At 40.7% G+C, this 14,952-nt stretch overlaps 1 protein-coding gene across 3 annotated transcripts in view; it reads right to left on the bottom strand.

Moving 5' to 3' along the window:
* Positions 1-2,096: 2,096 nt before the first annotated feature.
* The window catches only part of EFCAB2 (EF-hand calcium binding domain 2), a 33,541-nt gene continuing 20,685 nt past the window's right edge, over positions 2,097-14,952 (bottom strand). The window contains exons 5-8 of one of the 3 annotated variants that reach the window (XR_011903254.1): positions 14,800-14,842; positions 14,629-14,695; positions 13,423-13,858; positions 2,097-2,226 (exon numbers count right to left, since the gene is read on the bottom strand). Coding sequence is in view for 1 of the 3 variants with exons in the window: in XM_072333666.1 (XP_072189767.1) it covers positions 13,728-13,858; positions 14,629-14,695; positions 14,800-14,842 (241 nt within the window). In the remaining 2 variants the exon portion in view is untranslated. Of the gene's footprint in view, positions 2,227-11,253; positions 11,714-12,788; positions 13,859-14,628; positions 14,696-14,799; positions 14,843-14,952 lie in introns of those variants that run through there. The other 2 variants (XR_011903255.1, XM_072333666.1) reach the window with 2 other exon arrangements.

The following is a 14,952-nucleotide window of genomic DNA, read 5'->3' as shown; positions in this document are numbered from 1 at the left end:
CTGCCGTCAGCGCTTGGGGCTGTTTGAGTCATTTACAAAAGGTTTTTATTGAAGTGTGAGAACTTCTGGGAGCGGAGATGCACCAAATTGTCTAGCTCGAGCTGTTTTGCTGCTGCTTGTTATTTTGTGCTGGCCTATGTCACTCCGGCAAGAAACGCTACCAAGAATCCATCCTCTGGGTTATCACCTGCTCTGGGGAGCACTGGTGTGCAATGCTTTCTCCGTCTCTTTGGGCTCCCCTGTGCAGAAGTTCACGAGGTTTCCTCTTACAGCCTCTCGTGCAGTCAGGGAGAGCACGTTAGCATCGCACAGGCCAGCAGCTCAGAACAGCCGTCGGAGCGCGCCCTGGTGGTGCCCGAGGTTCTCTCTTCTGCTGCAGGCCCGGGTACTCGTCCCACATCTGAAGATAATCTGCCTTTGAGCTAGTACACAAATGGCCAGTTTCTCCATCATACAGCAGAACGTTTGCCCTGTTGTGCTAACACTGCTGCTTTCATTGGACTTTGCATATATCGTGCTGCTTGGGTGCAACTGAACGTAACCTACGAGTTCAGCTTCGTCACTTGAATCTGAGGTTCTGGCACAAGCCCAGTTCTATCAATAAACAGCAGTTTATGAGAGCTGGAAATGTTGGCTGCATCAAATATATCCTTTGAGATACTCACATTTATAATGAATCTCAGGATTCAAAAGGTGACAGCAACTGTAACTTCAAGAGTCATCACTGCCTGCCCGGAAAATTTGGTACCAAGTTTGGTGCTAATAAGTCTCAGCATCAGGTCTTACTTACAATTTTAAACAGCTTCCTTGGGGAGATTTGAAATGCATGACAGCTCCGATACTTGCTTAAAGCGGAATACTAATGACTTGGAGGCCATTGGGGGACAGAGGGAATTGAAGGCATTTGTAGTAATAATGACAAAGAATTAATAGGAACAGCGAACTGCTGAGGTCCGCAAACAAAACCGCCAGGACTTCTCAAATTTAATGTGTTTCTTTTCTAAAAACCTTTCCAGTTCTTGTTCCCACCTCCTTGTCAAGCCGCGGCGAGAAGCTCTGTTAAGAACATGTTGAATCCTTTATCTTTTCGAATAGCAGCAGCACATATCCACAGCCTGAGTTATTCTGCAGGATTTAAGGATTCGTGCAGAATAGGAGGGAATCAGACATAGGGACTGCAGCTGTAATTCTCATGTTGTGCATAATGCTCTTTTATATGCTCCTGGGATATGCCAGGCTTCTGGAGTGTGTTTTTCTACTTGCTCTTGACAAGCGTTGAGTATGATACAATGGAGAATTAAGACTGGGCATTTCCTCTGTATGATCTGGTTTCTGAGCTATTTTCTGTAGCATAAGGTCAGCATCGGTCTCAGTACTTACCTTGTATGTCAGCATAAGAGGTACTGACACTGAAAGGCATGTACATCTCGAGCCCTGTTACAGTGTCTGGTTCTGGGAGATGTAACACAGATAAGGGACGCTCTAAATGGTCCTTATTACAACTTCCACTTCTTGCTGTTACCAACAGATCTGCACCACTACATTTTAAATGCTTTTTTCTTACTCTGAATGCTCACCAGAACGCTTTATGGTCTACCTGACAGGGGCATGTCTCCCTGTTTGCTTAGCTTAGCCCTTTTGCCTCAGGGTTCTTGCACAGGTGTTTAGCCTGTACTTCCCTCTGTCCACTGGGAGCTTCCTCGAATCTCTCCATAATATAAAAGGAAGCCATTTGTGTTCAGATTTGGTCCAAGATTCACAGTCTGTTGCAAATTAGGTGCCTTTAAATCTTGCCTTTGCTCAGTACTCAAAACAAATGTATTATTCACAAAAGACTTTCTTATTTGGATTTATTTGGAAGGGATTTTTTTTCCCTATATTTCAAACATAAAGCATTTCATAGATTTTCTAGAAGCCTCTTTCATAGTTTCTGCCACGCTGCACTGCCTACTTTCATAAATCTTTATGTTCTCAGTAGAAAATCAATGCCTACTTATTAATACAATATTGATATGTGTTTCATAAGTAATAAAGGATGCATATGCGTATACTCACAACGCAGGGCTGCATGGAGAAGCTGACAGTCATTCCGTGCGGTGGGATGCAGTGCAATGACAAGTCTGCAGCCAATTTCTGTCAAGTTCATACATTCAAATACTGACATTTGACAGAATCCCATTTTCTGTTAGTCAGACACAACCAGCATTCTCCAAAATAAAGACATGTCTGAAAAATGAAAACCAACATTGAGTACCTGTGAGTCTCAAAGCACCAAGTCCTACCAATACCATTTTTTACTCAAAATGACAACGGAGAAGGAAAGTACCGGAGCAACAACAGCCAGAGTCACAGTATTAAAAGGAAAAAGATGTAAGCCTTTTCTCATCTGGGAACTGTTGCTGCCTCTGCAGGCACTATGAAAAGCCATCAACTGCTTGCTGTGCTGGGCTTGGTGGAGTCACTTCCAGGGTAATGCTGGAGCTGAATCCTGCATCTGTGGGCGGTGACCAAAGTCCTCAGTGAAGCTGGCTGCTGGCTGCCTTGCCCAGAGGAGCCATGCAGAGGGGGGTCCATGGCATCCTGTGCTGCCAGACTTGGCCCTAGCACAGTGCCAGCAGTGCTTTCTCAAATGCCAGAGGCTGGCTGAAGATTTCAGGGGGTAAACGAGTCCTTTCAAACATTCTTCAAAGACTCTCCTGTCTCAGGAGCCAAGGAAAAATGTGGCTTCCAAAAGAATTATATTCAGCGATCTTCTTTGGATAGAAGATGGCATTCATGGTATGAACAAATAATGTTATTACCAGGAGGAATATATACCAGAATGTGCCAAAGTTAAAAAACTGGCAAAGTAGTTGTTGGAGGGAAGCAAGTGCAAAGATACTGCACATGATTCATCCACCCTAGGAGCCAGGGACACGGGCAAGTGGTGCAGATGGTGTGGAAGAGGGGAAAGCAGAGATAAGACAGTGAAGTGAACAGGCAGCCCTGAGAAACAAACACTGAAGTGTTTGTATCGTCACATTTTTATGCTATATCCTTTCTTGCTGCAGGAACCATTAATAGCAGAACGGACCAACAGAGAGCTGGCATCACAGGCTGTCGTAGTACTGAATGTGTAAATGCCTTAAAAGAAACACTGCATCAAAGGCAGCAAGTATTTCTTTTCTGCCTCTCAGCAAAACTGTGGTGAATGTATCGGTGCTCAAATAGCAGAGAACTATATTCATGATAAGTAAAGACAAAGGTATCACCTCAGTGTGTTCCAGAGATTTTCCTGACAGTAGGCACACCAGATCTGTGAGTAGCTTTTTCATCTGAAGCTCTTTTTCAACACTTCTTCAAACATTTCATACATTTCCCTTACCACCAAGTTTGCGGTTAAAAGTGAGCCTTACAGCACACGGATTTCAAACAAATTTGATGTTTCATTTTTCTCTTTGCTAAACTTCATGCTGATTTTACTCTTCATAAAGAAACCGGAAAGGGATGATGATGGACTGACTCATCTGCCAGCCGTTTCTCCTTACCTCTTTGTTACCTGCTTCTGGTTTCCTACTGACTTGAAAGTGTCAGATTGGTCCCTGCATCACTCTCTTCAGCTTGCTAGCAGCTGAAGAGGCAGAGCCATGGCTAGAGCTGGCATCTCTGTGAATGTAGGTTAGTGGCCAAGAAAGGTACAGAGCGACCCTCTTGGCCCTTTCCTATCCACAACAATGAATTTTCATGTAGCTTCTTTATGTTCTCCTGCTCTGACTACACAAATTACTCATCAGTAGAGTCTGAAAGGATTTGTGACTAGACCCAAAGGAATGCAGTGTTGTTCACCAAGGGATGTTCAGGCTTGAGAGCACAACTCTGAGTGCTCAGCGCAGAAGAACAGTAAGGCATGCCTGCTTCTCAGAGGGATGCCACGAGGCTGCTGCTCCTAGTGAGCTTGGTTTGCTTTGCAAAGAGTTTCACCCAGGTTTAAACAGATGAGCAGTTTTGTCACTGAGCACAGAAGTCAGTGTGGAGTAGATGGCTCCAAGTTCCCATAGACTGACTGCATACCCAGGCTTGGCTAAAGCATTGCTGCACTGTGGGGTTTCATTATTCTCTAGCAGGATCAGAGCAGGGGTGGGGAGGTGGCTGGAGGACGGGATGCCTTTTGGGTCCCAAAGGCTCATGTGACTTTGTATTGATCCATGTTCTTGTCGCCAGTGGGAGGCGGGTGTTTGCCGCATTGTTATTCACTTGTGAGTGTATGACAATTTATCTTTGCTTGGTGGAGGAGATGCTGTAAGCCTCTCAACTTTCAAGGTTGTTTACGTACAAATAGATGAACAAACTAGTACCAGTGAGTGGAATGCATCAGGGGAAACGGAGCATTTCTGGAGCATAATAGGCTTTTAATCAGAAAAAGGAAGAATGTAATGTTTCTTAATTTTTTTTTTCTAGGAAAGATGCATTCTGCCTCTCAGAGTGGCAAAGTAGAGATAAGGATCTTTTGAGAGTAGTTGTAAGGATCTCTGGGAAGGAATATAAGCAAGGATGTTTTGTTTGGGGAACTTTCATTGTACTTGGGCTTCGAGATGATGTAGTTATCAGGAAGAAAATATTTTCCCTGCTAAGAAGGATGAAGAAAGCTCCAGAGGGTCTGGAAGGAGCATTGCCAAAATTTCTAACATTGAAAGTGTCCTGCTGTTTGAATCAATCTGGAAACGAATGGGGCAGCCAGGCCCATATGGTAACTTCAGAATTACTAATTGCCTTGCAAATGAGAATGTACAAACAGTCACAATGGAATGAAGGCCGTAAGCTTGTAGGCTTCTTCAAGGAAAGGTCCTGATGGCATTCAGGAACCTGGTAAAAGGTGTGTGTGATTCTTTGTGTGTTTCTGTACTTACCATTTTCAGTGCTGGAATAAGAACGCATATTTCTTCTCCTAAGTTGAACTGTTTACTGTTAATGAGTGCCTACCTGCCTAGACACCTAATTCTCTTTTTGTCTATAGCATACTAATGAAATGAAACTGGGGTTAATTGGGCACTACAGTTGTATTCTGATTCACTAAGGAGATATTAAAACTTTCAGAAGTGAAACAAGAAATCACTGCAGATACGTACAGTAGCTGTTTTACACATCTCTTAATTTTAAGCATTACCAATAATGATTCTGTAAACCAGTCTTGAATAATGGTTCATTGACACTCCTTTGTGCAAATGGGCCAAAGATGTTTTTTTTAGCGGGTCATACAATTGAAGTCAACTAAGAACACTCAACATCCTATATATTCAAGGTAGTTTTCTCTCACTCTTTCTCTCTAGTTACATGGACTAGTGCTAACAGCAATCCTTAAAACTCAAGAACCTTACCATTCTTGTTTTTGTAGAGGATTCATTTGCACACACCACAATCACTAAGATTTTTTTTCTGTTTTCCTTGAACAAATGTCTAATCCTAAAATTCTTCTGAATGCCATCATCAAGCAGGTATGTAGTTGCTTTCTTTCAAATAGAGTTCATTTTCTAATTCATATTAATTGCCAAGAAGCTAGGGCCAAGACATGACATTTTAATGCCCCTTGTTTGCAGGTGCACTTTGACATCACATCTGTAGCAAGAAAGGGCTTCTTCCTTTTCAGACCCATTCTCTTTTTAGGGTCTTAAAAATGTCAGTAAGAGGAATAAATATGAAGGATCTGTCCTAAGGAACTCTGCTTACAAGGAAGTAACTTTCTTTGACCCCTAGATTGGCAAACACGGACCTTGCCAAGAAAATGGAACACGAAGCCCCAATTAATGAGTAATTGAAGGCTGCTCTGAAAAAGTGGAAACTATTTCTAATCTATGAATGTAGCAGTGCGTGGCAGCTCTACAGACTTTTGTAATTAGCAGGCATCCAAAGTATGCTGTTGACGCCACCAGAACTCCTGCAGAGTGTGGCATTTTCTCTGGGAGGAAGATGGCAGTCAAAACTATGTTCATGCTTGTGAGCTTTTGACCCAAACAAGTACCTGCTGAAGAAGGCACAGCTTGCTTCTTGCTCTTTCAGTATGGGAAATAACAATGTCCTTTGAACGAACCAGCGTGATACAGATCAGATATACTGAGACACAGTTTGGCACTGCTGGCTTGCTAACTGCGTGGGTCTGATACATCACGGCAATCAGGGCAGGCAGAGGGGAGGGAGATCTATGCAATATCATGAAATTTGGTAGGTTAACCATACTGCCCTGTTTTGCCTCTGGTAGAGAACTTGTCTCCAGAAAACTGCTCTCCTTGATCAGCCAGGATCGAAGATGGCCATTTCTGAACAAAGTCATTTAATACACCTACTATCTGAAAAATGTCATGCAAACAGAATCTTATCTGTTGTTTTGAAACAACTGTTGTAACACTTAAAGATTTCATCAGCAGAACAGACTTCTAGTGCACAACTTTCTACCTCATGGTCTATATCCAGCATAACAAAAGGAAAGTGAAGTCAACAGTCTCAGCTCGGTGCACATAAGTGCTAGACAAACAGCAGCTTATTCCAATAAAGAAAGGAAAAGAATGTTCCTCTGTTGCCCTTTTTATTATCCTTGTTACGAATTTTCATTGCCGAAAGGTAAGTTACAAAGTTAAATTTTAGCAGCGATGAATGCATTGTTTCTTCTCATGCTACTTGATATACATTCATTGGCTGCTTCATAGATCTGGTTCTCTGCCAGCTGTTCAAAAGGCCAGGCAAGCTCTGTGTGTGTGTGCCTGTCTGAGAACACTTGTCTTTTCCCCATCACTGTTCACCTGTCTTTTCTGATGATATACCTCATAGACCCCACTGATTATGGAAATGTGAATCATGTTTGAACAGCAGAAACTAGAATTTGGCTTCCAACAAAGGTCAATACAACACATATCAACTGCAATTAGAAAGGCATGCTGTAGCCTTCCAGTACTACTTGCTTTCAGATTGTTCTTATTATTTTGTAAACTATTGCCAGAAGTAAGGAAGGCAGCTTAGTTCTTCTTACTTAAATGAGAACTGAGTGCAGGTTTGACTGTACGTTCTAAAACCAGGGCATTCAAAGATTCAAAAATATGGCAACATTGCAAGAGATACTACAAATTCTTTAACCCAGATAGTTTCTCATAGACGTCGGTGAGAACATATTTTGTAAAATGAAAAACTGTTTGTACACTAAATGTCTATGGACAGAGTAATATATATACTTCTGCCACTGAACGGTTTTCCACTTAACACTTTCTTCCCCTCTTATCTGAATTTCCTTACAGATTTGTTCATTTTACTGACATTTCCATGGCATCTAAAAGGATGCAACCTCAGGCCAGGAAGGCACTATTTCTCTGTATGCCTCAGACTCTAAATGCAGGCCTTGGTTCTTCCCATTCTGCATGAATCTCATTCTGCAAGTCCTTGCCACATTATTGACTTTACTCCCCATCTTGCTTTGTGGATGAAGAATTTGTTCTCTGAATTTAAATATTTTTCCTGAGCTCATCTCTTTGTAAACTATGATTGATATCAGCTCTGCAGGGAGTGAACTCTGTGCGTAACAGGAGTAAAGATTCAACATATCCTTTTTCTAACTTATACGTTTTTCTCAAAATGCCCAGAGTTTATCATTCATCATTTCCCCGTTGGGACTCTATCACTGTAAAGCCTTTGCTTCCTTAGTGAGAACAACCAGCAGAGATTCAGAAATTGCGACCTTATGATACAGTACTTTGCCAGAAGGCATTGTATGCCTTCTTGTTTGAGAACGTACAAAGAAAAATACAAAGTTTCAGTTATTCATATCAGAAACAGCAATGATTCAGCCATTCATGAGAGAAAAAACAAAAGATGCACTTCCACTTGTCCCCTTTCTTTGTGGTCTCTCAGCTCTAGCCAAATGGACCAGAAGATTCCTGTGAAAACACAAACGTTGCCAGTAGGAAATGAAGAGGAACAACCTCTGTCTTCACTTGGTGTAAAACTAATGGTTATGTGCTATGAACAGTTCCTAATACCTGTTTCCAGCACATTTTTATAGATGCTATCAGTTTATGTACTAGGCGCGACATCAAAAACAAACCTACCTTGGTAAAGGAGCAACAGAGGAAACTCCTAACTTGTTTATAGAAATTTTAAGTAACAACAATTAAATCAAATGTTAGAACCACAAAAGAGTACATGACTGGTTTTATCAACACCCTAACCTCCCCTGCACTTTATGTGTTCTTAAATCAGATAGCATTTGTTGCTAGAGCACATGCTGTCATGAAACTACTCCCGGTCTGAGCTTCATAACGTTTCAGTAATAGAAAAGGAAGAAGAGAGGAGCAATGCATTCTGCCTTTAGATGAGGAAGCACCAGAGGAAAATCAGTAAAAACAAACTGCATTCAAACAACTAAACCTCAGAATCAAGACAGCCTCTGTAAACCAAATGAAAGCTATTTTGAGCAGCTATATTTTGCAGTGTCCTCTGACTCTGGTGGAGCAGGACAACTCGTTCTCCCTTTCCCCTTTCCTCTCTCCCTATGGTTGAGGCAAAGGCTCTCTATTTTCAGTGTTCTGCTTCCTACTAGTCATAAAACTTTGTCAGGTAGTTCTTCCTTGACACTCTTATCAGTTGACAGTAAAACACTGCATCTAGCTTAACAAACTCTGAGAGTTTGATGAAGCCCAAAGAACTAGAGATAGGTTTTCTGCTTTCAATCAAATTTGAGCTGAATTTTAATGCAACTCTCAGTTTGGAGGGAGCACTGAAGAATGACATTGCTACTCAAGGCAATAACTTACCATAGTATGAAAGCTGGCTACTGACAGGTTTCTCAGTTTTGTCTTTGCAATATTGAGTGCAGCTTCACTGTGTAAACAGAAACTGATTTTTTCTTCAGTGTTACTATAAACTAAAATGAAGCTAAAATTTAGCCTTTGCTGCTTGCTTCCACTTGGATTCTACCACATCCTTAGTAATCCATCTCTGTAAAACTTACTTAAACTATTGTAATGCACAAAACTTGGACAACTTGTAAATGTCAGAGACCTCAGACAGATTTAAATGTCCATTCTAAGACTGCATATCTGGAAGCTTGAGAACTCCACTCAAGTATGTTAATCACAGGGTTGGTCTACAGGGGAAGTCATGTCTACAAACCTTAACATGAAGTTTAGGGCCCATCCAGCACTGAAGGATACTGCTACCTTGACAGGAAAGAGACTGCTGTTGACAGGAAATAATACAAGTCTTTCCTCTGTCTGAAATAATCTTATTTCATATTGTCTCCTCTCATGTTATCATTAGGGCAGGTATTTGGAACAGGAGGGCCTGATCTAAAACAGCTTCTGAAAGGAATAATTACAGTCTAGGATAAATGTTTTAATATATGAAGTCACAGAAACAAATGTGTATTCTTATGGGTGCAGTGTTCCCAAGATAATGGCAGGAAAAAGTAATTTTAAGCCTCCAGTAGCATCCCTCCATTTGACCTTTTGTTGTCTGAAAAATACAGGAAAGTTCTGTCTCCTAACTCTTGCTGAATCTTGCTTATGTTAATACAGACAAGAATTAACTAACCACTCCCATGGTTTCATGTTTCTGGTCATTTCAGTGGCACAACTTGCATGCTGGTTGTACATCTCTGTTAGATCTTCCACAGATGAGACTTCTTTTACAGAGACTAAAAGGTTTTTACAGTGCCTTGTGAGCAAGCACATCACTATTTCTGAAGCTCCTCTGCAGACAGAACTCCCTTTGACTTCAAAGGCAGTTCTGTCTGAATAAAGACTTCAGAATTCAGCCCTCAGGATACAAATGCTGTGATCAATCTTCTGAGCATGATGAATAACATTTTCTTGGCTTCCAGAACTATATTGAGCCAAATAATAGCCCCAGGTTTCAAAATGGGTTAAACAGGAGAATCTGCTTTGTTTCAATCTACATCTTTATTTAGCTTTTACATCAGCCTAGCCCACATGCCTCATACTGATGTGCCCCTACACCTCCTCCAACACTAAGACCAAATGTTTCAAGAGTTACTTTTACAGTCAAGCCTATCATGGCATGAGACACTATGAAACAGAGCTGCATTCAATGGAAACAAACATACTTGCTGCACACTGACCTGCTCAAAAGTTGTGACCTGAGTGTACAGCCTGAAACAAAAGGCCCGAAGGCTGAGAACTTTGTGATATGGCAGGGAGGTTCGTAGGCACTGATTTTGATCAGATCATCACAGTAACAGACATTGCACAGAGTTAGTGATACAAAAAGTTGACAGTTCAGGTAGATAAGGTAGGTATTCCCAGTCTCTCTGTAATTACTCTGACTTCATAGATGGAAAGTTCAGCTAGGGAAAGATTATATGACTTACCCAATACCTCCTGCAATGTCTAAAATGAAAACTGGCTTCCAAGCTGATGCCTTACTGTTGAGACAATACTCCTCACTTTTATACAGTGATAACAGTATAGAACTCAGAAAATCATAGCTTCCCTTTTCCAGTCCCAGCCCTGGCTGGCCTCCAGCACCCCCAGCTACACTTGCCCTAAAACCAAATGCCTCAGTCCTTCTCTCCTTACTGTTGACAAGTTTTGCCAGTGCTGATTTCATGGACAACAAATCCAGTGATAAGTGACACCCTGAGATTGGCAGCTGATACCATCTTAATTACTGTCAAACAAACAACAAGGCATTGGATGTGTGAAGGAGAGCAAAATACATCAGATCTCCCTACTGGTCAGCATATCAGGCCCTCTGTTCCTCTCAGAAGGGACTCATTCATAACAACAATCCATACTTAATTAGAAGAATCTGACAAATGGCTCCACAGATTATAAAATCGTGGCACAGGTTGGAAAGGACTTCCCAAGGTCCCTTGTCCAACCCCTGTTCAAAGCAGGGTCAGCTCTGCAATCAGATCAGAGTGCTCAGGGCTTTATCCTTTTGGTCAGGGCTTTGTACTTTTCAATCTTAAAAACATCCACAGACAGACATCATGACCTCCCTGGGCAGCTTATTCCACTGCTTGGCTGTCCTGAGAGTAAAAAAACATTCTCTTGTATCCCATCTGTTCCTTGCTTTCATCTTCTCCCTTACCAGACCCAGTATGCCAGGAGACACGCTTCTCCTTCCACAACAGCTACCTGCTGCATCTCTCAATCCCTAACTGTAAATACCATCCTGGTATATGTTACAGTGGGACAATGTTGAAGCCCTCTGTTATGAGCAGAGATAAAGCGTTGCAATGGAACAGCTGGAACAGCTATGAAGCTGATGAGATAAACATAAGAAACAAAATACTACCTGGAATACAAGCAGCTGGACTGTCAGTTCAGCTTCCGGAAGAGTTTCTCTACACTATCAGTAAGACTGAGAAGAAGGTCTCCCTAAATACAACATCTGCTCTGACACAGCTGAATCTACTTCATGTTTTGAACAAGTAGGGTCTTGTCTAGCTTCTAACTTGTAGCAGTGGTGTAAACAGCCTGCTGATTCAGTTATATGTCTAGATGGTTTCCAGCACATGCTTCTTTGATTTCATCTTCTTCCCTCCTCTTCTTTTCCATATCTTGGTAATGAGTTCCCTCTTTCTCCCACATCTAGGTCAAAAAGCCTCAGACTTCCTCAGTTTCTGCAAAGCTTTAGCTCTGCTTCCTTGTGTGGACCTAGTCCAGGTACTAGGTTTGTTTCTCCCTAGAGGCTTCTTGGCACAATCCACTCCTCTATCTCGGTTCCTGATCTTGAGGGGAGAAGGAAAACAGCCAGCATGGACAGGCAGATGCATAGCAAGAGACAGCTCACAACCACACAGCAGCACAAAGTTACATTTGTCAACCTCAAAGATGAGGATGAATTTCTCCCTCTGAATTTAAAATTTAAAAACAAATTGTGTATTTAGTGATAGCAAAATGGCTCCTTGAGCCTCCCTCAGACCAACAGTCCCTAGACTGGTTTTTGATCCTTCCTTCATCCACAGTCTGGAAACTGCAGGTAACTGAATTTGGTTGCTTACGCCCAAAGTCAAGATTGCAATTTGCTTCTATTTGTTGTACTTAAATATTATCTTTTTGGAGGAGTAGTACCCTTCAAAAAAGCCAGAGGAGTACCCTCTTCCTTTCCATTTGAGGACGGTACGATAAAAGTTATATTTATATCATTAAAGGATATACGTTAGGATCCTGTCTTTGCTAGGAATTGTAACTGTGTTGCATATGGGCATCCTGATTTGATGCAGCTGTAGCTGAGGTGGCCTCTCGGGTAGCACTACCAGACACAAATTATGCTCTCTGGAGCACTGTGAGCTACAAAATGATTTCCTGAAATGAGCATCTTCCTGCTGACATCTAAGATGAGGCTGACAGTGGCTCCCAGACCACAGAATATGAATGAAACTTGTATTCATGCCAGCTGCATTAGAGAATACAACACACCATGCATCAAATGGAAGAAAGATTCACCTAGGGAAAATAACCACAGCTTACAAAGAGAGATTAATGAAGACTAATAATTTTTTTAATGGGCCTTTGCTGCTCTTACTTTAATCTTCAAAAATCTGTATCTTCATACATTATAACCCTATGGTTACCTTTGTTTTTCATTCTTACTGAGAAAGAAATGAAATGCATAGTAAATGTATTAACAAGACTGCATTGCACCAGTGCCATAGTGATTCTCATGTGGAAATCCAGCTAAGGTCTAGCCAAATGTTTACTTGTATTAACACTCTGCTGCCCTAACTGTTTAAGAAGAGGTCAGTGGAGTACAACTCCAGATACAGAAAAAAAAAGAGAATTTTAAAATGGTCTCTTTCTGATTGCTGCCTTCACCACATTAAGTTGAGCTAACCTCTTCTTTGTGAAGCATAGCTCATGTTAAAAGGCAACAGAACAGTAACAATCAAGAAAATGCTAAAGAAGAGCAGTGAGGTCTGCAGCCTTCTCCCAGGAAAAGCACTGGAGAAAAGTATTCTACACTAACATCTTTCAAATGATGATTCTTCATCCATTTATGAAAATCAAATTCCAATCCTATGTTTTTAAGTTTGTAACAATTTAAGCTCCTGATTTTCAAACTGATTATGAAATGGGATCTGTTTATTGCGCATAGTAACAGAAATGTTCTCAAGTATTACTTTGTTTGAAAATGTGATTCTAATGATGGTTCAAGTGTTAACTACATGTTTAAAACAGAAGCAAAATCCCATATGCCAGCGGATGGGTAACACGTAACAGAACTAACTGGTCCAGTTTAATTGCTCATGCTGAACCAAATGCAAGCACTTGACAGGACCTACAAACTGCAGAAAATTTAATTCATCTGTAATATTATTTCAAAAGTAGCAATCAATGCCTCATTAGTTAAAACACAAACAGGGATCACATTTAAATACAAAAGTTTTATCATAGTAGCACACCCCCACAATTCAGTTATCTTAAAATACTCACTTACCTACTGAGCATCTGTTTTCCCAGGTCTCACTTTTCCATTATTCTTGCAGCAACAATTGTAAAGTCATTGCTTGACTCCATTATTTTTCAAACCAAATTCCATGATTCCTTTTCCAGATCTCACACAATGTTTCTGTCAAGAACTCTTTTGCTAAGTGTGAATAGATTTGAACATATATATACAGAATCTAAGGAAACAGATTTTATTTTAATTATAAGCGCAAGGTCAGACACGGTGTTTTGTTGTACCTGAAATTTCAACCAACTGCTAAACTACACTGCTGTTACCAAAAGACACCTCGGAGTCTACTGTGGGAGATCATCAGCATCTTCTACTATCAACTTTAAAATGTAGTCTCTGTAATGAACAGCATCTGTTTTTGGATCTAGAGCACTGGAAAGCATCTCCTCCATTTCTTCCTCAGTAAATGGTTCACCTGAAAAAGAAAGGAAAGTAACGCTTTGTCTTGGTAATTATTCTTTTCAGGGCTGACAAATTACTACTTCTCTCTTGCAAGGATATTTTTTCAGGGCTTATGTGGAGGAAAAAAGAATCCAATTCCTTCACTTCTGCAAATGCAGAAGTCCTCAATGCCAAGCCAGCTAGTTCAGGAAAGAAGACAGGGCTTGGATCTTTTATCCACATTTAGTTCACAAGCTCCAAACACCCAGTTTTGAACAAGGCATGCTTGTCATTTTCTACTTGAGGCAGGAAGGCATGAATCAGCCATGCAAGAAAAGCAGGCTCTTCAAGGGATACTGAGAATTACACTATATACAACTTAAATCTGGTCTTTGAATCTCTTTGTTTGCACAGGGCACTAGAATTAAGATCAAGATAACACAGGAATGAATGAGTACTAAAATTACCTAAAATATTTGGAAATCTAAACTGAAGTTTTAGAGGCAGGAAAAAAGGAGTCACATCCTTAGGAAGCACATAAACGTGCACAGAATCACAAAATATTCACACAAAACTAAAACTCCATAATAATAAGATCTTACAATATCTGCAAAAAGGCAGATACATGTTCTTTCCCTGCATTGTTCACCAGGGAAATGTTCTAGTCTGTAAGATACTCATAAAGGCAACAGGATTGCTTGAAGACTCCTGCAAGTTTTGGCTTGAAGAATTAGGACCACAAGGTGCCATACATACATGTAGTATTTATTTACATAAACAGTAATATTATAAAAGTCATATTACCTTCTTCAGTCATATGTTTTACCAGCTCCTCTTTAGTAATGTATCCACTTTTATTCTCATCTAAAGCCTTTAAATAAAGGGGATAAAATTGTTGTGCTTTTAATCATATTACATCAAGAATCAGCTACTTTTTTTCCCAGCAATTAGGTACCTGAATACTTAGTTACAGACCTCAAACGCATGTAGAAGAACATCTTCTGGAATAGGCCTGTAGCTGAAACCATTGAATCAGAAAAGTTAAGAGTTAAAGTTTGTAAGGCTGTTGTAGTACTCTGAAACAATAAAGTATGAGTACTAGAGAGGGAAAGCCTGCTTTCTAGTTTG

This window comes from Excalfactoria chinensis, chromosome 3, assembly GCF_039878825.1.
Source record: "Excalfactoria chinensis isolate bCotChi1 chromosome 3, bCotChi1.hap2, whole genome shotgun sequence".
Taxonomy (NCBI): Eukaryota; Metazoa; Chordata; class Aves; order Galliformes; family Phasianidae; genus Excalfactoria; species Excalfactoria chinensis.
The sequence above is the reverse complement of the archived record's forward strand: the minus strand, read 5'-3'. Positions and strand labels throughout refer to the sequence as shown.